Below are 24,951 nucleotides of genomic sequence, written 5' to 3'. Positions count from 1 at the left end.
TCCTTTTCAGAGTTTCACTATCACAAATGTTGCTTTAAAGTACATTTCTGCTGTACTGCTGCACTACATTCATTCTTATACTTTAGTCCACAGCAGTGTTCTCTTATATAAGATGATTTGACATGTTTGTCATGTGTTATTTATTTGCTGGACAGGAAGGGTATGGAAAATCACAGAGATTACCTCAAAACTATTTATTTATTTATTTATTTATTTAATATTTCATTTTCTTTAGTTTTAATTGTTTGTGGTTACAAACTTTAAAGTTATTCAATACATTCTTTCAAGAGAAATATTTCCAAAGCAATGTTTCTCTACCAGTGCACACTGTATATTTTAACATTACTTTATAGCCTTTGTATATTATTCACAGACTGTTTAGTACTTTATGTATTGGTTGTGATTCACCTTGATGCATGAACTGCAACATTAGTTAAAGTGGAGCAGTTTTAGGAGCTACTATACGTCTCCTACTTCGTGTATGTGAGAGTATTGAGTTACTGAAATGCTTAAAGGTTTTTCATGAATGTCGGGTTAACTTATTTCCAAAATGGTCATACTTTTAGGGTCTTCTTTTATTGGTAAACCATGATGTCGTACAGGGGAATTAGCTGAAATGGTGAAGCGCTCGCCGCTCGAGTGGACACATTCCAAATATACAGATGCGAACTGCGTATTCACACAGCTGTCGGAATATTGGAATCGTTCACTGAACGTTCCAAAACTTATTCTGCAAATAAAGTAGAAAAGATTGGAGGATGCGGGCATCGATCCCGCTACCTCTCGCATGCTAAGCGAGCGCTCTACCATTTGAGCTAATCCCCCTCGATATATCATATGTTTCCGACTAAACTGTTCAAGTACAAATTGTTTGTATTGGTATTATTGTTTTTCCATACATACTTCTCACGGTTGAAGCTCCAGAGACAGGGAAATGAGCACCGACCAGTGGAAACACTATGGGTTTTTTTCCTCCAAAATGACGCTTGATTGTGGGAAGTAGTAAAACATTATTAATTCAAAGGCAAAAGACAAGATTGACTGCCAAATATAATAAATAACATGCATGTATTACGCTTTAATGGAAGTGAGATGAAGAATTGCAAGATGACGAATTTGATTTCAACAGAAGAAATCTGCTTTTGGAGGATGCGGGGATCGAACCCTCTACCGCTTGCTTGCGACAGAGGTAGCGTGATCAATGCCCACATTTTCTGAGAACCTTTTGCACTATCAAATATTGAATGTCCTAACTCTTCTGATTTACCATCATATTTACATGATGGGTTCTCTCCAAGCCGCTGTTGTGTTGGTCTGTTCCCTTTAGTTTATTGTTCAACCTCACCATAATAACTAATCACATATCAAAGACACGTGGGCATGTTGTGTCTAATAATAACAGACACGTGGTGACAGACAGACATACTTCAGATGCTGTCACTGGGAACACTGGGGGTAGGGGCACTGGTTGGAAATATGTACCTGTTATAAATTTGTGGTGTGGTGGTGCATTTATAAAATCTTACCACTAGGGGGCACTAGATGCCTTCTGACCCGTCTGTAACTGAGTACATAGCCTGAGTGGTGGAGAAATTGTTGCAAAATTTCACTTCATTTTGAGCAACAGACAAAAGTTCCTGCTAAAACTCATTTGAGTGTTGACCAGTGACTCTTGCATCACTCCTGAATCACAATAAATATCATAATAAGAACAAAACACCTCAAGACACAGAATCAGTTGCTGCATGACAAGTCACGAAGGAAATAGTAAACTATTTTTATTGACATGTTTAAATTCAGCTATTTACAGGTTTTTACTGTGGGCAACAGAAAAAAACATTTCACACCATTACAGCTCGAAAAGAACATACTGTTTTATACATACATCTGGCATCTGAACATAAAATCCAGGCAGAGATGATGTTCACTTGTACAGTTTGGCACATAGCTGAGTTGTAAATATACATAGATATTGAGTGATTTTCACTTGTGTTGATGTTAAGTTTATTTGCATCGGATGGTTGTAGGATTTTTAAGTAAACCTGCTTCCATAGCCCTGTCTCTGGTGAGTTTTGGCACAGTGATAAATCAGTGTCTGTAAACTACAAAGATCAAGGCCTTACTAGTAAATGTTTGTCTAGTAAAAGCATGTTTTTGCATGTTTTCACTCATACACACAGCAAATACTTAGTACGTTCTTTTCATAGTTTGACAACATGCAAAAACACTGCTACAGCTTTCAACTGATACCAAATAATGGTTTTTGCCACAAGATGGTGGTATAATAAAGACAATGATTTAAGTTGCACACTTTCAAGAGTAAGAATTAAAGAATTGTTCTATAATCTAGCAAAAAAAAAAAAAAAACAACACTGTATAATATAATAAACAGAAAGACATATGATAAGATTTTAATGTTCTTGCCTTTAACCAATTGCAAGATAAAATGAAACGATTGTTTTGTTGAAAACCATGCCAGAACCACTCCAGGAATTCTCAAACAGGGAAAACTTGTAAAGTTAGCTTGGACAGCTAAGGAAAACTTAAAAGGTATCAGACAAAGAGTGTGGAGAACAGGTATTTTTCCATTTTTTCCCAGGAGGTCTATAATTTAGAATGATGACGCTGGTAAAGACTGTATACTGTAGAGTGGTGGTCATTTAATGATGACTTGCAACATAATTGAACCCGTTAAAAAAAAAAAAAAAAAAGTCTCAGGACGTATAAGGCTCCAATATCATATAATTTACACTTTTGGTAAATACGCTGTAAATTCAATTGGTCATTTTGGGACACTTGTTAAAGTTTGACATGTTGGTGATTTAAACCAACCAAAACAAAATCAGTGGAAATACTTCAGGAAATTGTTTTATGGCAGTTAAAGCTGGGTTCTGCTAAACTTCATTCTGTGAGGTGAGGTCCTCTGACACGCTGTTGAACTCAGTGGCCCGAGCGCTCATTCCCAGATACTGCTTCAGGAATTCACTAAAACGTTTTTGGTTGTTCCACTTGCGGGCTGACTTCCGGATGCCAATGAAACCTCCATACCTCTTCTGGTACGACCTCCCCGGCGACATCAGCTTCCTGTAGCCATGCCTCCCTTTGACAAAGCCGCCAAACCTCTTGGAGACACTCAGGCCTATGTCACCTTGTCCTCTTGTTGTCATGTCAGCATCACCCTCTTCTTGTCCTGCCTCTTCTTCATAGTCATCCTCAACAGACAGGGGGTTTGGGGGGTTGTAGGCCGTGTTCATCTGGCTGCCTTTGCCACCCAGATCATCCACTGCAAGCGCCCGGGTCATGTGATCAAACCTCTGCGCAGCCATGGGCAGCAGCAGGCCTCTTTCCACCTGATCCTCCTCATCAGGAAACAGGGATTCCACCTCCTCCTGAGATCTTTTCCGTGTGGCGCCGCTAAGGGTCGAAATGGAGGACAATAACGCCTTACGACAGAAGTCCCAGGAGTAGGCTGGGGACACACTGCCTTCACACTCAATGACACAAACCTAACAGGGAAGAAGACAAAAAGGTCATCCTTAGTTAGTTTCTGAAGCAGAGAAATCACAGTTTTAGCATCCAATTTTCATATTCACCTCTAATCAATAGTGAAGTCTTACAAAAAAAAAAACAACTCACATTTTTATAAATATTCTTTTTTTAAACCATGTTAAATTAAATGTCTTATTTTGTGCAAGAAATTCACCAAAGACAAAAAATGACAGACCCAAGCACTGAATAAGGAATACACATCTATCCTCAGGAATCAATTAGCAGCAACAAATTAAAACTCAAATGTCAAAGGAGTATGTTATGCTGAGTCAGAACCAGTGAGGACAAGATGAAAGTTTCCACCTAATATTATCACCAAATTAAAAGAGTGGAAGTGTTCTTATATTTTTCTCCTTTCCACAGTAATCCCTACTGAAACTGAAAACATTAATGCAAAACTGAAGGTATCGCAGTAGGCAATGATGTTCAACCAGTGACGTTCAGCTAATGAGTTTTTCACTTTTTCATATCAAAAGTGACACATCCAGCACTAAACTTAGCTTTTATTGATCATTATTGCCATTAATTAGACTATACAGAAGAAGACAGGTGCAAAGCAGTTGTTTCTGTACATGTTCTAACACTTTAGGTGCATGGAGAGTGATCCAGTTTCAGTATTAATGGTTGTGTCAATAGTCACATTGTCTGTCAAATTAACTTATTTCCTTGTCTATAAAGCTGAGAAAGTCAAAATCTTAATAGATGTTCTGTATTGTGAGTGTTTATTGAATTTTGACATGAAAGTCAATCCACTATACTGGTCTCCATCACAGTTCTTTTTCTACTGTTTTGTCTTACAGCAGCATTGTACATAATCTTCTAACCCATAAAGACCCAAACATCCACCGTTGACCTAAACCATCTACTGATTTAAAATTAATACCTGTTGATCCACTAATCCTATCAATACATGTAAATAATTAGTGTAAAATACAATTTGTCATCTTTTCATGGTCATCAGATATGACCCATTGGATGTTCAGAGGCTCCATAGTGAACATGGAAACACCATCATCTTCTACAACATTGAGTCACCAGTAAAACTCATGGAGTTGAATCAATGACAGTAAATGGACACACTTGTTTTTATGTTCAGATAATGATATCCTGGCTGAAAAAGTCACTTTTTCTTGAATTTTCTCTGTTTCTGAGATAATAACCATCAACTTTAATCTGAGCTTTTATGAACATCTACATGATTAGTAAATTCAGTATGGGAAAATACATGATTTTCATTGAAAAAATGCAAAAATACTCAGGATAATATTATAATAAATCACTTGAGAAAAGTTAATTTGGGAGAAAAATTCATTTGGGAACTGACACAAAAGTAACCCTGGGTCTTTATGGGTTAAGTAAACAGAACAAATTTATGATGGGAGGGCCAGAATACCACACACACTGTCATTACTACAGTGAATTAGTGATGAGTCACCCCCATGCATGAATCATACATCAGTAATTTTACACATGATCCACGATGATCATGTGTAATTAATTTATAGCAAAAGTAGCATATTGTCAATATTACAGACCCCCACCCACCACCCCCCAAAAAATATTAATAAAACAATCAGTGGAACTCATTTGTTGTTAAGAGGAGCCAAACTGCTCCTGGCTCCCATGTGTTTTGCAGAGTGTGTGTCTGTGTGTGTGCACAACTCCTCACCATAGTGTTGAAACTGAGCTGTTTGGGCAGGATGTTGCTGCAGGACAGGCAGTCGGCCTGGCAGTCACTCTGTCCAAGATCACAGAGACAGAGCAGCAGCAGAGCCACAGCAGTCTTCATGGTCCCACTGTCTGCTGCACGACAAAGAAACCACAAAACTTTCAGTATAATGACAGATGCATGCGTTAAAGGTTATTTAACATGCAGCTGCACAAATCTGCAGACCTATATAGATCCAAAGATCCACTGACAACCAAAAGCATCTACTGATCTACAATGTTTGACAACTGTTTATCCACTAATCATATCAATGCATGTAAAAACTTCAGGTAAAAGGCAGTTTCTTAACATTTTATGGTCATCAGATATAATCTTTTTGGATGTCCAGAGGCTCCAGAGCGAACGTGGAAACATTATCATCAGTAACATCCATGACAGTGGTTGTAGACACTTACTTCAATGCTAAGTTAATAACATATTTAGTTGAATAAGTCGCTTTTTCCAAATTTTTTGTCTAATAACCTTTGAATGTACAATAGACTTTTATGAATATGATCAGTTAATTAAATACAGGAAAATACCTGAATTTCACTGAAAAATACAAAATGCAGAAGATGGTGATAAATCCTTTTGGGAAGACAAAACAATAATTTGGAAGTTATGATAAAAAAAAATAATTGTGGGTCTTTAAGGGTTAATATGTATCCCACAAAAATGATGCTAGTCATTATGTTTATAGGTGCTGTATATTTTATATGAAACTTAAACAATGAAAAATGTTGGTGATTTGTCCTAAATGATAAACATCTCAATTCGAATGTATATGATACACACATCAAGCAAAAACTGCAGCCTTTATTTACAATTCAGAGTTTGGTATCAGTGTTTGGTGTAAAGCACAAAGACACATAAACTGTACAGCCTATATGCAAACTCATATTTCATACTGACATCCCAATACTGACCAATGGTTTTACATATTGTACATTTTCCTCATATCATTCAGACAAATGGCAACATTTTTAAGTGCATAAATAGTCATTAGTAAGCACTGCTAAGTTTGTTAATCCATAGAGGAAGTCATTAACCCATAGAGACCCACAAACCATCTACAGATACAATTTTTTTAATAACTGTTAATCCACTAATCCTATCAATATATGTAAATAATTGGTATAAAATCCAGTTTATCATCTTTTCATGGTCATCAGATATGACCCATTTGGATGTTCAGAGGGTTTGTAGTGAACATAGAAACACCGTCATCTTCTACAACATTGATTCACCAATTAAACCCATGGAGTTGGATCAATGACAGTGGATGGACACACTTGTTTTTACACTCATTTAGCAACATCTTTGGTGAAGAAGTAACTTTTTCTTCATTTTTCTCTGTTTTGATATAATCAACACTGATTCTGATTCTGTTTTGATACACTGCAAAAATCCAAATCTTACCAAGTGTATTTTTCTCATTTCTAGTCAAAGTATCTCATCACACTTAAAATAAGACATAATCATCTAAAGAGTAACTTTTCGGTGAGATATAAGAACTTATTTTTAGACAATAGATCTTGAAAAAATTTTTAAAGAAATCTTATCAGGATGAATTTCACTTGTTCCATTGGCAGATTTTTTTTTTGTTTTGTTTTTTTTGCTTAATTCAAGATTTTTTTTGCTTAATTCGAGCAAAAAATTCTGCCAGTGGTTATCTTGGTAAGATTTCTTGAAATAAGATTTTCAAGATCTATTGTCTAAAAATAAGTTCTTATATCTCAATTACAAATTACTCTTTAGGTGATTATGTCTTATTTTAAGTGTGATGAGATATTTTGACTAGAAATGAGAAAAATACACCTGGTAAGGTTTTAATTTTTGCAGTGTATAATCAACTTTGAATTTAAGTTTTCATGAACATCTGCATGATTTGTGGATTAAATATAGGAAATACATGATTTACACTAAAAAAAATGCAAAGCACAGAGGATAATATGAAAAAATGGTGATAAATCAGTTAAGAAAGGTAATATGTTACAAACATATGTGTAAATATGATGTATGTAAGTATGTAGTTTGGGTGCAAGTGGCTGATTCCCTTAAGCTCTTAGGTGAGCACTTGTCCACCATTAAATCAGAGGTCACAGTGTCCTTCATTATACCTGCAATCACAGTATGGAAGAGTCTTTTAAGTGCTTTATGTTATTGGAGTGTCTACTGTTTGCCCCTTAATGTTAAAAGTCACATTAAATTGATTCAAGAGTGGCTGTCCGTTAATATGCCACGTCATACTTCACATAAATAAGCTATGTATACTGTGTTGCTAAGGATGTTGACCTCTGAAAATAAGACAAGGGACACAATTAAAATATGACAGAGAAAGACTTTAAGAATGTGCGTATGAACATAAAATGGTTTTGACCTTATTCTGATACGAACAGCCCAGACTGGTGAGTCTGACGTCAGAAACACAAACAGAGTTTTCATCTCATTTAACAAACTCGTTAACTCCTTTAATTGATGCCTCGATTAATGCCTCTGGCGACAATTTGACTCACTGTTTGTTATTGTTGGTGTTACACATACACACTCGGCAACTCGCTCAAACTCAAGTAAATGCATAACACACATGACATTCTGGCATTTTTAGTCACATGAATACACATTACAACACATATGTACTGTGTACTCCCCAGATACAGTACATGGACACACTCAAACACACATCAACACACCACTGCACTGTCATTATCTATTAAACTGATGGAGTAGAAAGTACAACTAAATTATCTTCAAATGCTATTGTCGAACATCTCGGAAATTTGGATGTTATGCAAAGTAATTAAAAACTGATAAAAGTTTAATTGCAGAATAGTTTATTCAGATCTGTAACTAACTATAAAGCAAAAAAAAACAAAAAAAACAAATTAATTAACATGTACACATCTTAACCCATAAAGACCCAAACAGCCACTGTTGACCAAAATCATCTATTGATCTAAACTGTCTAATACCTGTTGATTCACTAATTCTATTGGTTTAAAATGCAGTTTGTCATCTTTTCACGGTCATCAGATATGACCCATTTGGATGTTCAGAGGCTCTGTAGAGAACATGGAAACACCGTCATCTTCTACAACATTGATTCACCAGTAAAACCCATGGAGTTGGATCAATGACAGTGGATGGACACACTTTTATGTTCAGTTATGGATATATTTTGTTGAAAAGGTCACTTTTTCTTCAGTTTTCTCTGTTTCTGTGTATAATAAAACACAAATTTAATCTGAGCTTTTATGAACATCTACATGATAAAAGAAAAATAATAAATATAAAAAAAATAAAAATAAAAAATATAAGGGATAATATAGTAAATGGTGATAAATCAATTAAGAATTATTAAATAGATCGACAAAATCATTTGGAAACTGCCACAGAAGAAGCACTGGGTCTTTATGTGTTAAAAACCTGTTTGTTTATTTATCTTGAGAAAAAAAGGTATTGTTTAATGAAGGAGAAAGGCCCCAGTAACTCATTTTGGGCAGAAACACTGAAGGACATCTGAAGGCGGGCTGGGTTTGCCAGATGGCACCGGATTTAGACAAACAGCTCAAGTGCATTCATTTGTCCAAAATGCTTTTCACTCTTCCTTGTGACTCCCAGATGTAACTGCTGTCACTGCAGATAATGCATGAAGGAGTCTTCTCATCATCTTGTGTCTGTTCCTGACTTCATCACAAAGTCACATACCCAGGTGTGTCCTCATGTAGCACTAATAAAGGTTAATAATTGATCATTAATGTGCTTCTTTTCTGTTGAACACAGATTCCCAGTGTTTTCATCCTTAATGAGTAAAACCTATCTATTGTCCTTCAGCCTTCAGCCAAAACTCTGCCTCTGTCTTTGTTTTTCTGTCTTTTTAATAAACTTTTTCACCTCATATCATCTGCCTGGAAACAAATTGCACCTCTCAACAACCGATCATTCCTATGGTCTTTTTCTGACGCCTTCCAGGTTCTCTCGAGAGCTTTTAAAACCCAATTACTCTGCTTTTAATGAACTGATTAACCATTAAATAAACCAGTTAATTAAGTCATTACTGTCTGGTGCTGCTCTGAGGCGCCGCTGATGGAGGTCTTACAGTCCAGGAGATGATGAATAAAGATCGTCTTTCAGATTAAAAGGAACCCACGTCTACGTCTGATGTGATTTGCCATCAGGTTTGGAAAAAGTGCTACTGTATCTGATCTGCTTCACCTTCAAGAATACGTTCCCTGTTCGTTTCCATCCTCTAACTAAAGAATCAGTCAAATCTGCTTAAGTATATCGGAGCAAAAACTGAGGAGCAGCAACAGGATCTGCTCCATCTCCATTCATCTCTTACAGTTTGTTTCCATTTCATCTCATCTACTACCTAAAAAACATCATAATTAATACCTGGCACATCTGTTATTCACACCAAAAACTCATCAGTAGGTAAATAATGAGCAACCTTCACTAATCCACTGTATAGGCTCAGACTTTTGTTTCCCATTTTCTCAAGTTTGCTTAGTTAAAATGTCTCTAAACATCATGAGCATCTACTGTAAATTCCAGTCCACATCCTGTTCTTAGTCCTCAGTAATTCCCACACAGTGTTATCAGCTTTTCCTCCATTATTTTTTTTTCTACATTACTGCCCTTTTCCCATCAAGAATGGGAAATATGAAATAAATTACTCCCAGCCCGAAGAACGTCTTAAAGCCGGATTATTCACGCGAGGGTGATTGAAGCAGTGTACATGCGTTTTTTGGAGTTATTTTTAAAAGCTGAGCCGCAGAGTATTGCGTAACATATATATTTTTAAAAAAAAGTAGAATGATGACAATAAACGTGTTTACATGTAAAGTGCAGTGCAGTTTAATCAATATGCAAATGAACTCCATGTTTTTTGGCTGTTTCTTTCAAATTAGTTTTAAAGTAAGAATTAAATCGTTGTGTTATCGCATTCCTGTTCTGATTTGAGGTATTTCATGTTTTTAACTTTACACTGATAAACCGCTGTTTTATATTTGATACTGATAATTCACAAGGACAATAGCTCCTTACAGGACACAGGACCAGCATATTAAGGAAAAGAAATCAAATATTAATTAGAGCATATTCACAGAGATGTCTTTGTTAGTTGATGAGTGAGTTTGACAGGTAATTAAATGTTACTTTGTCTTTCGCTTGGAGGCAGATTGCAGACCACTTTATCTGTCAAAAAAGTGCCTTTGACTGACAACTTGTTCCATGCCTACTCAAAACACATTGCACTCTTTGTGTTAATACCCAAAGCTAACCAGTGCATTAGTAGAGAGGTCACTGATTTGACAGGTCAGGCTCATTTTAAAAAAATTATATCTATATATTAACTGTTTCTGTCACTGCCCACATGCACTGTTTACCTGCTGATAAACCTGTCATTAAACCTGTGTTTGTGGAGACACGACCGCCTGCGTCTTTAAGCCTCATCATCACCCACTCACTCACTTTATCTCCTTGTCTTTCTTCGACACACGCGGTTAATCACAGTATGTTTTTTTTTTTTTTTCCACACACAGAAAACTAAACCTACTGCTGATACCTCCAGTTTTACTGTTCCACTATGACAGCTGCTTAAGATCTCAAAGGTTCAGAGGGTTTGTTGCTGAAATACAGTGAAACACAATATGTGAGGGAAATAAAATGAACAGAATCAAGTATATTTTACTTCAAGTATATTTTACTTTACTTAAGTTATACTTCTTCCCACCCCTTTTCGGGCATGTAAATGGAATTATTGTGCTTTTCTTCTGACTAAGATTGTTATGATTCTTGATATTTGTATTATTATGTATGTTTTGCAAGGGCATATATGTTAAATTTCCTTGCATGTTCAGAATAAATCACTAAATCAAATAAATCAATCATGATTAAATTATTTTTTGTCTTTATAAATTAAATGATGTCTTCTTTAAAATACGGCAAATTTAACAGCTAAAGACTGTAGCAATTAAAGAAAGAAAAAAAGAAAGAAAGAAAGAAAGAAAGAAAGAAAGAAAGAAAGAAAGAAAGAAAGAAAGAAAGAAAGAAAGAAAGAAAGAAAGAAAGAAAAAAGACTCTAAATGATTTTCCATCAGATGAACAAAAAGTGAGACAAATTTATTGAGTGTCCTTATAGAATAGAATAGAATAGAATAGAATAGAATAGAATAGAAAATGAAAAATAAACTTTATTTACAAAATAGACCATAAATTAAAATCTAATAACCAATCTATCTATAATCTAACAACTTTTAAGAGTTAATTTTGAGGGACTGGTTTATTAATGGATTGTTATAGTGTATAATACTACATTCAATACAATTCTTGATAGATAAAGTGTAACTTTGACTGAGTATGTGATCATTGCACCTTGTCAAAAGTATTTACTGATGTGTATAAATAGGAATAAAAACAGGAATGTGTCTGAAAACAAACTTATTCCAACTTTAGGGTCAACAGTATTATTAAAAGTACTTCTCAGTTCATGTTAGGTCAGCAGGTGTTTGTCCCTTTTGACATACAGGACTTCAGACCAGAGTCCATATTTAGAAGGAACCTATAGAGGTCTGTCATGACGTTCCCTGTCAGTCAGACTGTGTAGTAGAAGATTACATGCTGAGGCCATTACAGACAGACATGCTAAGCTAAGTCAATTTCCCCCTCAATGCATCTAATCAGTTAGAGTCGATTAATGGTTGGGAGGTGGACCCACACAAACACTTTCCACAGGGGTCACATCAGAGTCATTTCACATTCACTTGATGATTCTGTGGGGTGACTCCCTTAGACCTACAACCCCAATTCCAAAAGACAGTTGGGGACACAACGATCACAATGGAACATTGAAAGCATATTAAATGTTTAAAATAAGCTTAAAATAGGTCATTCATGGCAGCAAAATGTCTCCAAGTATGGGACAGGGCCATGTTTATGACTGTAGCATCATCTCCTCTTTTAACAACAGTCTGTAAACATCTGGAAACTGAGACCAAATGATAGAATTTAATGGGAGAAATGTTGTCCCTATATATACAATTCTGGCTGCTCAACAGTCCCTGGTCTTCTCTGTCATATTTTTTGTTTCATGATACACTTAATGTTCTCAATAGGTGAAACATCTGAACTGCAGGCAGGCCAGTTCAGCACCCAGACAGGTCTATTATGAAACAGAGTTGAAATGGATGCAGAATGCGATTCAGCATTGGTTTGAAATTAGCTTTGGCCCAGAGAAGATGGGGGCATTTCTAGATTCTGATCATATTTGGCCTCTTCTTCACATGATAGAGCTTCAACCTGTATATGTGGATGACATAGTGATCTCTGGAGGTGTTCCTGATCCCATCCACTTATTTCCCTCTTTTTAATGCAGTGTCGCCTGATGGACTACAATATCATGGGCATCCATTTCTGATTTTTGATCTTGTCTACTGCGCACAGAGGTTTCTCTAGATCAGTGTTTTTCAGTGAAGCTGAAACTGAAGCACTGTGGTACTGTTTATCTTTCAAAAGTTTGTTGTGGCCGGTTTCAGATGCTGCAGCTCTTTCATAATTCATAGTTTGAGTTATTGTTTGTTCAGTATTAATTGTCAGCCTTGTAAATACAAGCTGGACTGACTGTACATATCCTGACCAAGGAAAATAAAATTATCACTTTGTGCAGTAATCTACACCTGGCTTTACTGCCTCCGTCCATAATAATATACATTATTTAGCCTAAATGTCATCTAAAATTAATGTTTATTTGCAACATAGTATAGCAAACTATTACATGATCAAAAACAAATTAATTTTAGCAAAAGAAATGTCTCAGTTTTTGAATGTCTGGGGTTGCCAGAAATTTGTGATATTAAAATGAGGTCATGAGTCAAAAACAGTTGGGAACCACTGCTCTAGATTCTCTTAATCTTTTAGTTATGCTATGCACTGTAGATGATTAAGTATAATGAATCTTTGCAAGAACATTATTCTGTTATTGTTCCATACTTGGTCATCTGTTCCAACTTTTTAAAGTGTTGCTGCTACCAAATTCAAAATTACTTTTACATTTTTTTTTCTACATCTGTTCATTTGTTTATGAGGTTTTATGAGATTTCCAAATCCCTGCATGACACTACTTACAGACTAGAATGGTACACACCTCAACAGGGCCCTCACAGACCTATAATTCTTCCCACTCTACCTCCAAAGTCAGAAAATTGACAAAAAAAACAAGCCTTCACTACCTTCTACTTCTTGTTGGGTTAGGCTGACTAGATGCTACCCTCAGCTGTTTTGTATTAATATTCCTTTTGATGTTAACTAATGTTTTTATGGAGCTCATTGTCCTCTCCATCTGCTTCAGAAGATATTTGGGGTTTATCCTGGCCCCATACTTTATACTTCCATAAAATCTAAGGCCTGTGGGTGCATGAGTGCAGTGATGTAATTCTGCTGACTGTGAAACAAACAAACAAACACACAAACAAACACACAAACAGAGGTACACGACTGCAGGAAGCAAAAATACCAGGGTCATTAGTTATATTCTAAGTTGTACCTTTATTTCGTAAGGAGTCAAAGTAAGAGAAGCCTAAAATTAATTTAATGAAGATACCTTTCATAGACATAAGGTGTGATCATAATTTTTCTATTTTGCCTCCTTGCAGGTATGTGACACTGAGAAAATAACAACGGAAAGTCAAACCTGAGGTGAGCCATACTTTCTGGAGTCACGTACAAGCAAGAGGAAAATTGAAAATTGCTTGAATGAACAAAACAGGAAAAAAAAGGCAGAAAGATATAATTTGCCAGCCTGGAGGCGTGTACAGTTTAATTTAAGATAATCAATGGATTTGACAAGGGATGACTGATTAGATTTTGTGATCACAAAGAAGGGTTACATGTCTTTACGAGCTGAAAGCTCAAAAGCCTCGTTTTTTTTATACATAATACTAAACTTCATCTCAATCCTGAGATTTACTTTTGGTTCTCAGTACTTTTTCTGTTGTTTGTATTATTGGGTTTCATGTGCTGATATTAACCTTTTCATGCATAGTGGTCACTCCAGTGGACAGCTATTCTACAGCTGTTCTCTTGTATATTCATGGATTTTGTTGTTCTTTTCTTTTTTTTGTTTGTTTTGGGGTTTTTTTTTTTGTTTTTGTTTTTTTTACACATATCTTTATTAAAGTTTTGAGACACTACATATCTTTTCTGGCATGAATTGGTAACATTATGTAGATCTGTCCTGAGCATAAACCCCCAGAATCACAAGCCCTCTCCATAGTTTTCACACAATTTATCAGTAAATACATGTTTCTGTGTGTCAAAAATGAAACCTGTGGTGTCCAGCTGGGTGGACATTTTGCAACTTCATGAAAAATACGCTCATAAGAATTTTTTTTCGTTATTATTATTTTTTTTATTATTATTATTATTTTTTATTTATTTATTTTTTTATTTATTTTATTTTTTAATTTATTTTTCAGAAGAAAATTTTCAACCGCATTGTTTTTTTCATGCCTAAAGAGGAATAAAAACACTCAGGAAAAAAATTTGATTAAGGTTCTAATAATTCGTGCATGAAAGGGTTAATGTAATGAACATAGTTTTTTGTATCCTTGGAGTCCTGGTCAACATCTATACATATAAACAAGATGTAATAATGTGTTGTCACTTTATGAAGATGATGTTGAATATTTATGCCACAAAATAAATGTATTATAAGAAGTCATGGTTTACATTTGTTAACCAAACAAATGAGCAAAAAAAGAAGTTTTCTTTTTACTTCTGTTTGTGCTCACTGTGCAGAACATTGTTCAACCATAATAGTACATTCATGTAGGCTATCCTACTATACAACAACCAAAAGTAATACTAGCATAAATATAGTCATACCAGGCGAAATAAACTGAGAACAGCTGTGATCCAAAAGACCAAAAGGTATCATCATCATATAGTTGTACTGAGATATATTTTAGTTCTGCTAAATATGAGAAAAGTATAAATCTCTTATTGGTTTTTTCATCATGTGAACCTGTTAGATTCTTCCATGCATAAAACTAAAGTAAAAGAGTAGCAAGTGGTGCCAGACACAACCCTTGAACGTATTGTAGCTTATTTTGGCATCAAATCCAGCTGCTGTCATCATGTCTATGCCTGTGCTGATGTCAACATAACTGCCTCTATATATGTGCCAGGTTGGAAGTAAATTGAAAAAAAATAATAAAAAGATGTTTATATAGACGTGAAATCTCGCCCATTATAAGTAAATGGGAGAAGAAAAAAAAAAGAAGTAGAAAAATTCATTAAAAATTTGAACTTTGACCTACCTTTCCCAAAATGTAATCACATCTATTCTGGGTCACTGGCAATCTATAAACCTAATTTGGTATGAATTCAACCAATAATTTTGCTCTTACAGACATTTGAAATTTTGTCCATTATAAGTAAATGGGAAAAAAGATTTGAAAAATTCATACAAAATTTGAACTTCGTCCTACTGTTCCCAAAGTGTAATGAGATCTATTCTGGGTCACTGGCAATCTATAAACCCAATTTGGTATGAATTCAGCCAATAGTTTTGCTGCTAGAGTGTTAACAAAGAAACAAAAGTACAAACAAAGAAACAAACCGAACCAAAAACAATAGCCCTTGCCTCCCCTTCGGGGGGTGGGGTAATAATGTTCCTTATCTTACATTGACATCTTTCAGTGATGCTGTGTGTGAGTTTGCTGCATGTAAGGAGGCAGTCATTGGCAGAAATAAATAGAAAGCCTTACTTTGCAATACACTAAGGGTCCATATTTGCTTCTATTCCTCCATTACAAGATAACAAAGTAGATCAACTGTCTTTAACAAGGTCTGATGTTGTGTGATCAACAACAGAAAACAGAAACATGTGTTGCTGTCCATTTAAAGTAGTGCAACTGCATCTGACTGGAACCAGTTCTCCTTTGACATTGTCAAGCAGTAACCACTAGGGCTGTTACTGTTATTATCAGGTTTTACTGTTATTATTTCAATATAAGATTAATTTTTATAGGAATTTTTATGATACTTTGCTGGTCCTGAGTGCTGATTTCATTTAATGTATATACTACATGTAATGACAATAAACTGAACCTTGAACCTTGAAAAGTGAAGGCAGGGTGGTGTCAAAATCTGCAGGAAGTTGAATGTCCACTGGGGGCTGTTTCCAAAAGGGAGTTAATTCCCATAGACCTCCATGGTAAGATTACAGCTCAAATAAACATGTTTACAGCCTGGTCTCTATCTGTGACACCTGCAGGGGCGGTGAATTTATACATCTAACTCATTAAAATTATCCGAAGCCCAAAATTCATGCATCATCAAGGGAGCGGGCGCTACGATTGACAGGTGAGTATCAGTGTCTGTTGTGGTGTATCAGCTTTGATTGACAGTAAGCATTAACATGGAGCTCTTTTTTTGTTGAATAAAACTTTGTTTCTCCATGACAGGCAGGTCTGTCATAGTTGTGTGGAAGGAAATACACAACAAAACTGTCAAATGATATTCTTGTGAAGTTTACTGGTGGTTAATTACAGTAAATGATGTCATTTAGCTGCATTAGCCGATGTTAGCATTAATTCATATTAAATTATATGGTCTGTCAGCTGTCAGCTAGCCTGCTAATAATAATAACACTTTTCATTTAGTGCAACAATTGCAACAGAGAAATAAAAAAAACATTTTAAGGAATGGATGATGACGAACATTAAAATCTTAAAAAATAAAATAATAAAATAGTAAATGGAGTAAAATCAACTGCTAAAACATTACTGAGAGCTGGGAAAAGTCTGTCTAAACAGAAATGTCAAGTGCTTTTTTGAAGGTGTTGAGGGAGTGCAGGGGCCCTAAGGTGGTCAGGGTAATTATGACAACTTTTACATGATTTCTATCAAACACAACTATGTCTAAACATTAACAAGCTGAAATTACTTCATGGTGTTTATTACAACATAATTAGACAGTAATGATGAACGCCTGCTTAGATAAAATGCACCCATCTGTTGCAATGCTTAAAAACTGCATTTTACAAACTAATGGGTATCATCTGGAGTTCAGTCCACTATTTAGATAAGGTCTATGATAATTGTTCCAATTTTTAGTATTTTGTGGCTTTAAATGCACAGATATTGTACATAAGGACTTAATAAGCTGCAGCTTTACATTTGACAGTTGTAATCTATACAAACAAGAGCCATTTTCCCTCTGATATAGAAACAGAGGGAGGCCGAGAGCACGCTGGGCCAAGAGAAACATGAGGAAGGATCTACAAAATCCTCCCTGTACAAAAGGATGAACAGGGTCCCTGCTGTGCTAGGAACATTGTATCCTTAGATTAACTCCACACGTTAGCAGCCAATTCAGAGCTGCCACTAGAGCTATACACACCAGCACTCTTTATCCAACCTCCATCTTCCACATTCAGCCATTTGAATGTGACTGGTTTTCTAAGGTCAGGGTAGTTTATCCATAAACTTAATGAGGTGTGCTGTGTTATGTGGGAAACTACTGAATCTTTCAAAGGGGAGGGAAGAGGATGGATTTTAAGATGACCATTAAGCCATAAGATACATGAGGCACGAATGATAAATGGGGTTGTGTCAGAGTGAAACTGATATTTAGTGCGATCTGTCTGTGTTCTAACATCTGAAGATTACTTCTGGTAGTAAAAGGCAACATTTTCTGTGTTAGATTGTGTATTTTCTTGTTTTCTTGGAGAGGCAGTGTGGATCTTTATGTTTTCTTTCTACCTATGTTGCTCAGAGAGTGCAAAGTGATTCATCTTTTTGTATCTGCCTGAAAAAAAGACAACCTATCGACACAGTCATCCATGATACCTCCTGGACTTAATTTTCTTTTCATGTGTGTCGATGGTCATAGAATTCAACCAGTGGAGATATCTTATGTTTGAAAAAAAAACAGGAATGGTAACCAACAAACCTTTTCAGTTCACTTCTTTAGAAGAGGTTTGCAGACTTTAAGTGTGATAAATAAAAGGAAGATCATGATATAATGAGATGTTTTAAATATGCCTGTTGAAATGTAATCCTATATATAACCTCAGTCTACAGTACATTAAATTAACTGCCCTCATTTTACACATCAGCTAATAGAAATCAAAGCTGAGGTAAACAGCAGAGCTACCCCAAAGCAATACAGTGCAATGAATCCACCTTTAATTCTGTCTAGAGCACGATGTTTCTGCCTGAGATCTGTAACCTCTTTTCTATCCCAGAAGCTTCTCTTACACTCATTTAATTAAATTCAAACACACATCAGAGGTTGGTGAAATACTTCAAATAATTAATTTTCAACATATGCTTTCAAGGTCAAATAAAAAGAGCCCCAGGCTAAGCTAAGACATAATGTAATTTATTCATTGTTTTTTTAAAAAAAAAAAAAAAAAAAAAAGGTTCGGCTTAATTTAAAACTTTTATATTAACTGCACATACTTTTCATTTACCATGAAAAAAATATCCATCACATAATGAGTTTTACATAGCATGACATAAATAATAAGTGAGTAAAGCCTTACAAGAAGAATGTACTATAGGAGAATTAAATGAACAGTTCTTTATTTTCATGAAGCAGCATCATGTAAAGGTTTTATTAAGGTAAAATCTGACCATTTAGTATCACTGCATTGACCAAATAAAACTTAAATCAGACTGAGATTACAGATACACAATTTAAAAAATAGATACAACACCAGAATATCTGGAGTAGAAAAGCTCCTTAAATAATACCCCTAAATACCACTTCATGATAAATAATTTAACAGGGTAATCCATCAAAAAAATATTGACTCAGTCACCTTCAGGTAAATGCTAAAAAAATAAACTTTTTCTCCGAGTCTAACCGTGATTAACCAACCTGCACTCACCTAAATTACCTTCAATTACTCTGTGTCTTAAGCAGTAAACATAGCCACTTAGTAGTACTTTTCTTCATTCATGAAAACCATTAGAGCGCAACAGTAAATCAGGCCTTAACGATTAATGACTAATCAGGACGAAGGATTTTTGACCTTTTACTAAATACCAGTTCACTGACAAAAGACAAATTGCACACAGCACCTCATGCTCCCTGTAGACTGGGTATAGGTTCCTGCTGGGTGAAGCTTTTAACCCACTCACACATAGTATTTTAACCTTGGAATCATTCTGCGCCTTTTAGAGGTGACACAATGATTCAGTAAGAAGTAGAATTGCTGGTGTAAAGATACTATCTTAACCTGTAATTTTAACTTTTTCTGATTACTACAAGCATTCAGCTCTCAGGACCAACTTAACTAGGCTGATAAAAGCTTTACTCGCTTATTATACACTTATTAATAAAAATGATGCACTTATTAATAAAAAAAAAATAGATGGATGCTTTGAACTCTGCCACAAACCTTTACAGCATTGGGTAAAACATGTCAAATTGTCCTACAGACTTTGCTGAATATAATCTGATCAATATAGTGTTGTCAGGATACACAAAATAACCCCCTTCACCTATGAATATAAAACACCAATGTCAAGGATTCTGCATCTAGGGTCAAAGGTCAAACCTTTCCCATTCTCATATCTTTTCTTTCTCAGTGCCTTACCTGTGTTTAGGTGAGATTGTGGGTGCCTGGGAGTCCCTTGGGTGCAGGTCGGTGTTGTCAACGTACGTTTTCCTTCCCTCGGTGTCAGTGTGGTTTTCTGGCGACGTGGAGGCTGGACGATGCTGCTCTTATAGGGAGCCACCCCTCCCCTTCAACCTCCTCCTTGGATTCCCTCTCTGTTTAAAACTCCCACTTTCATCACAGAGAGAATGAGAGGTGGTGGAGAGAGGGAGAAGGACAGTGTTGGAGCAGGGAGAGAGAGATGAAGGGAAGTGAGAGGGAGGAGAGGAAGAAGAAGAAAGGGAAAAGACAGCAGGAGTTAGGAAGAGAGTGGAAAAAACAGGACCGAGGAGAAAAAGGATGGAGAAAAGAAGGAGGGGTGAGAAAATGAAATGTAATGCACCCATGCATCTTTAATGTGTCTGTTATTCTTTGCTGTAAAAGGTCAGTCACAAAAAAACATTATGTAATTGCACAAAAATAATCTCTTAAATGTCATAATTCTAAGAGACAATATACTGACAAGATGCAGTCAGTGGATGATTTAATATTTTGTCCATTTTCTACACTCATGTCTTTGTTTAGCAAATTTTCAGTTTGTTTATAAATCTGTCTGCTTGTCGGCTTTATTTCCTCACAAGTATACACATCTCCTTTTATTAATTTCTAACCATAATTTCATATAATTCTGTCTAATGAAATAATTCCAATAAGGCTGGTTAGTAATGTGACAAGCTCAAAACACATAACAATAATAAAAAAAATGCATTAAATAACATATTTTAAAAAGTGTAAATTATCTTATTTGATTCCTCCACTGGCTGTAGAAGGATTTTTAATAACTAAAAATTCCCCCAGTATGCTTGATAAAAATTTATTATTTTGAAGTTGTTTTTTTCCCAAAGGGACAGTGCATATTAATAAACACAATATGGGCTTATATACAAGATTATAGCCAAGGCTAATTTCGACCTTTAGTCCCTACATTTTTAATAATGATACTATAAAGACTGTGTGACCTCAGATCCCAACTGAGGCCATTGTGGAAGTTTTGGAAAGTGTAATACTGCTGATGGTCACTGGCTACATTAATAAGCTTTTATTGAATCTATTAGAATAGAGCGGGAGTGTCAAACATACGGCCTGCAGGCCAAAACCAGGACCAATCCCATGGGATGAATTTGTGAAATGCAAAATTTAGGACATCAAAATCCTTTTAATTACAGTCCAATTAAAATTTTCCTCTTTGTTTTTGTATAACAAAAGTAAAATTATATGAAAATATGTACTTTTACAAACTATTATTTCACAAAAATTTTAGCAATATTCTGCCTATTACTAAAAGTTTTGTGATCCACTGTGATCTGTCATTTTTAATGCACATGTATAAACAATATACTGAGGCATAATATTGTTAAAACTGCATTTGTGTTTATTCATATGTTTTTAAAGGATAGTTCATAGATGTAAATATTTTTCATTATACAGTTTCACTTTTTTCACTCTAAAACAAAGAGAAAAGTTTGGGGTTGAAGACATTATTTATAGGTTATTATGTTTTTATTTTATTTGTCCAGCCCACTTGAGATCATATTGGGCTGAATGTGGCCCCTGAACTAAAATGAGTTTGACACCCCTGGAATAGAAACTTTGATTGACAGGTGTGTTTCATACACTCACTTATGGATTTGGAGAGTGCTGGTTTATTGAACAAAATGTATTTTTGTCCAGACAAATAGCTCAAGTATTGTGGCTAGTAAGACATTTTAAGAGGACACAATAGGTTGATGAAGTTTATTGATTTACCATGCCACTCACTTTGTTGCAGCTCCATCTTTTGTCCAAATATGGTCACACGACCATGGCCAAGACAGCAAACTCCTGACTTCAAAACTGGCAGTTTAGAAAACAATGAGCGGCATTATAGTGGCTCTGTCTACTTTTGATATACAGATATTAGTTGGTTTACAGCTGTCACTGATCATCTCCAGACTCAGTTGAAGTTAGGGTGGGATCCTTTGCAGCTTCATCTATGAGATGCTATATCATTAAAGTTCATCTGATCAGGAGAGCTTACCATTTCTCCAGTGCAACATGCATTTCAATGTAAATGGGCTATATTTTTGAGACAATGATGAGCAGCCTCTCCACCACATACTGGACAGACAGTGGACCACCATCTCAAAAAGACTGCTGCAGCTCTGCTATCGAACAGACAGGTTCAGGAAATCTTTCCTGTCACATTCTATCTCACTCTATAATAACTCACCTCTGTCTGATGTCTCTGGTCATAAATCTATTTGCACTAAAATGTCCTTTTGTACATCCTCATTTGGAAGATTTCAACTTGTTTTGCACCTTACAGTTCTATTTTAGCACAGTTATCACAGTTATTATCCAGATTCTACCCAGATCTTTTTGTATTTCTAATTTATTATGTATAGTGTATAGTGTTTGCTCTTGTGCTGTACTTCTTTTTTTCCTCATGTTTGCTGTGGTACTCTATTGTTATTGTATGTATGCCATGCTGCTGCTACACTGTTGTTTCCCAGTTTGGGATACATAAAGTACATCTATCTATCTATCTATCTATCTATCTATCTATCTATCTATGAATATGAATGAATTCAGCGAGTACATAAATTATATCTAATAAATGGAATGTCTAGACAAATTTAAAAAAGGTTTTAAATATTAAAAGACAGAAAAAATTAAGAATATATTTAAAGCACAATGGAACAGGCTACAAAAAATATAAGACAATAATGTATATACAGAATTCTAAAAATGACTAGAAGAGGGTATTTTGCAAGTAAAACATATAGAGCAGACACACTTAATGCTGTGTCATTACTAGTTCTCTACCAAAATTCTACCATCACTGTAAAGTTATATATTTAAAAAAAAAAAAGCCTCATAAAATGTCACTTAGTGAGGTAGACTGTGTGAAGAGGTATAGTTGGCTTGTTGTGACCGCCTTTATTTATGTTTTAATGATAACCCTGGTCATGGTACTGGTCCCACCCCAGTATCGTCATCATACTGGGGGTGGGACCATTTCAGTGACGCAACCTACACATTTACAAGACTGTTCCATTCTCAACTAGAAGCACTCGGAGAGCGCAGACCTCCGCCAAGGCTGATCAGTGGCCCCCCCCGTGGGCCCCCCCACCCCCGATCACCACCAAAATTTAATCATTTCTTCCTTATCCCACTTCCAACAAACCCTGAAAATTTCATCCAAATCTGTCCATAACTTTTTGAGTTATGTTGCACACTAACGATCAGTGCCCCCCCCATGGGCCCCCCCACCCCCGATCACCACCAAAATGTAATCATTTCTTCCTTATCCCATTTCCAACAAACCCTGAAAATTTCATCCAAATCTGTCCATAACTTTTTGAGTTATGTTGCACACTAACGGACAGACAAACAAACAAACAAACCCTGGCAAAAACATAACCTCCTTGGCGGAGGTAAATATATTGATCAGTGCGAAGGGCCCAAACCTGACTCATGAAGGATCCTTGACTTTGTGAAACTGTTATTTTTCAGTGCAGATGTTCTGGTTTGTAAAGGCACTGACGTGTTACTGATAAATATTAACAATGGCATTGTTCCAGGTAGATGCTGTATACGTGGCAAGTCCACTGAACCACTATACACAACTCTAAGGCAAGCCAAACTGACAATATCAATGGAATACAGATAATTTTAATGATAAAAGTCAATCTTGTGAAGTCTCTTTCTCAAGTCACAATAAGTGCTGTAAGAAAAAAATCTATTTATTTTCCCCCATCACCACTGTGCATCTGACACCAGTATGTTTTGATTTCTTCCATTAGTTTTTTGTCCTATTTTGTGTTTCATAACAACAGCTTTTGCATAACTTCTTGCAATTTGTCTTAAAGTTTGAACTATCCAGAAAGGGTTTACAGATCACACAAGACCACCTCTGTGAGTCTGGGGGTGTTCACTACTGAAACTTTTGTTTGAATTAAACAGGAAAAACAGCCATGGATAGCACTCGTGCCTCACAGCAAGAAGGTCCTGGGTACGATTCCAACACCAGTCGATGGGGGTGGGACCTTTCTGTGTGGAGTTTGCATGTTCCCCCCATGTCTACATGGGTTTTCTCCAGGTGCTCCGCCTTCCTCCTACCATCCAAAGACATGCACTGATAGGTTAATTTAAATTGCCCGTAGGTGTGAATGTTCATTCATTCATTCATTTTCTGAACTCACTTTATCCTCACTAGGGTCACGGGGGTCGCTTGGAGCCTATCCCAGCTACATAGGGGCGAAGGCGGGATACACCCTGGACAAGTCGCCAGTTCATCTCAGGGCTGAACATATAGAGACAAACAATCACTCTCACATTCACACCTATGGGCAATTTCAGATTAACCAATTAACCTATCAGTGCATGTCTTTGGATGGTGGGAGGAAGCCGGAGTACCCGGAGAGAACCCACGCAGACACGGGGAGAGCATGCAAACTCCACACAGAAAGGTCCCACCCCCCATCGACTGGTGTTGGAATCGAACCTTCTTGCTGTGAGGCACGAGTGCTAATCACTGCACCACCATGTCACCCCAGGTGTGAATGTGAGTGATTGATTGTTGGCTTTTTATGTCAGCCCTGTAATGAACTGCGACATGTCCAGAGTGTACCCCGCCTTCACCCATAAGTAGCTGGGATAGGCTCCAATCGACCCCCGTGACCCTAGTGAGGATAAAGCGGGTTCAGAAAATGAATGAATGAATGGAAAAAACAAGGTAGATGTGAAAGTATCCGTCAGTGGAAAAGGTCCATCATTAACATTATTAGAATCACTTGTGTTTTTCCTGCTGTGAAAGGGGTCAGTTGGCATGTCCTGTCCATAATGATCAACTCATCTGTTTCAATTGCTGGTCGGTCGTTAACTCCCTCCTGACGTTTTCCCACCAGAAATCATTTTGTTTCACTCACCTACTTTCTCCCACTCACAGTATGAAGTCAGCCTTCCGTCATTCCCCAGCTGCTATGTGTGTTTGGCACAATTTAGAACTTTCCAGTCTGCTTATCTCCTACTGCTGCCTTTTTGT

At 36.2% G+C, this 24,951-nt stretch overlaps 1 protein-coding gene and 1 non-coding gene across 3 annotated transcripts; both read right to left on the bottom strand.

Annotated features, from left to right (window-relative positions):
* Positions 1 to 752: 752 nt before the first annotated feature.
* Positions 753 to 825, bottom strand: trnaa-agc (transfer RNA alanine (anticodon AGC)). The gene has a single exon. It is a non-coding gene; the product is annotated as a tRNA-Ala (tRNA).
* A 909-nt stretch (positions 826 to 1,734) lies between these two features.
* Positions 1,735 to 20,018, bottom strand: pnoca (prepronociceptin a). Of its 2 annotated transcripts, none has more exons than XM_030131081.1 (3): positions 19,866 to 20,018; positions 5,219 to 5,349; positions 1,735 to 3,506 (listed from the first exon to the last, which is right to left on the bottom strand). In XM_030131081.1, the coding sequence occupies exons 2-3, from the start codon at positions 5,336 to 5,338 to the stop codon at positions 2,895 to 2,897; spliced, it is 732 nt and encodes a 243-aa protein (XP_029986941.1). In that variant the 5' UTR covers positions 5,339 to 5,349; positions 19,866 to 20,018; the 3' UTR covers positions 1,735 to 2,894. The 2 variants fall into 2 exon arrangements, with proteins under 2 accessions (XP_029986941.1, XP_029986940.1); XM_030131080.1 differs by having other exon boundaries at positions 5,219 to 5,352; positions 19,866 to 20,015.
* Between the last annotated feature and the right edge of the window lie 4,933 nt (positions 20,019 to 24,951).

The sequence above is a fragment of the Sphaeramia orbicularis genome, chromosome 3 (genome assembly GCF_902148855.1).
Source record: "Sphaeramia orbicularis chromosome 3, fSphaOr1.1, whole genome shotgun sequence".
NCBI classification, from domain to species: Eukaryota; Metazoa; Chordata; class Actinopteri; order Kurtiformes; family Apogonidae; genus Sphaeramia; species Sphaeramia orbicularis.
The sequence above is the reverse complement of the archived record's forward strand: the minus strand, read 5'-3'. Positions and strand labels throughout refer to the sequence as shown.

What these genes read in the sequence shown, in the direction of transcription:
- pnoca (XM_030131081.1), bottom strand. Translation starts at nt 5,338, where the DNA reads ATGAAGACTGCTGTGGCTCTGCTGCTGCTCTGTCTCTGTGATCTTGGA. An exon ending in AGCTCAGTTTCAACACTATG is followed by an intron (nt 3,507 to 5,218) that starts GTGAGGAGTTGT and finishes CTTCCCTGTTAG; the next exon opens with GTTTGTGTCATTGAGTGTGA.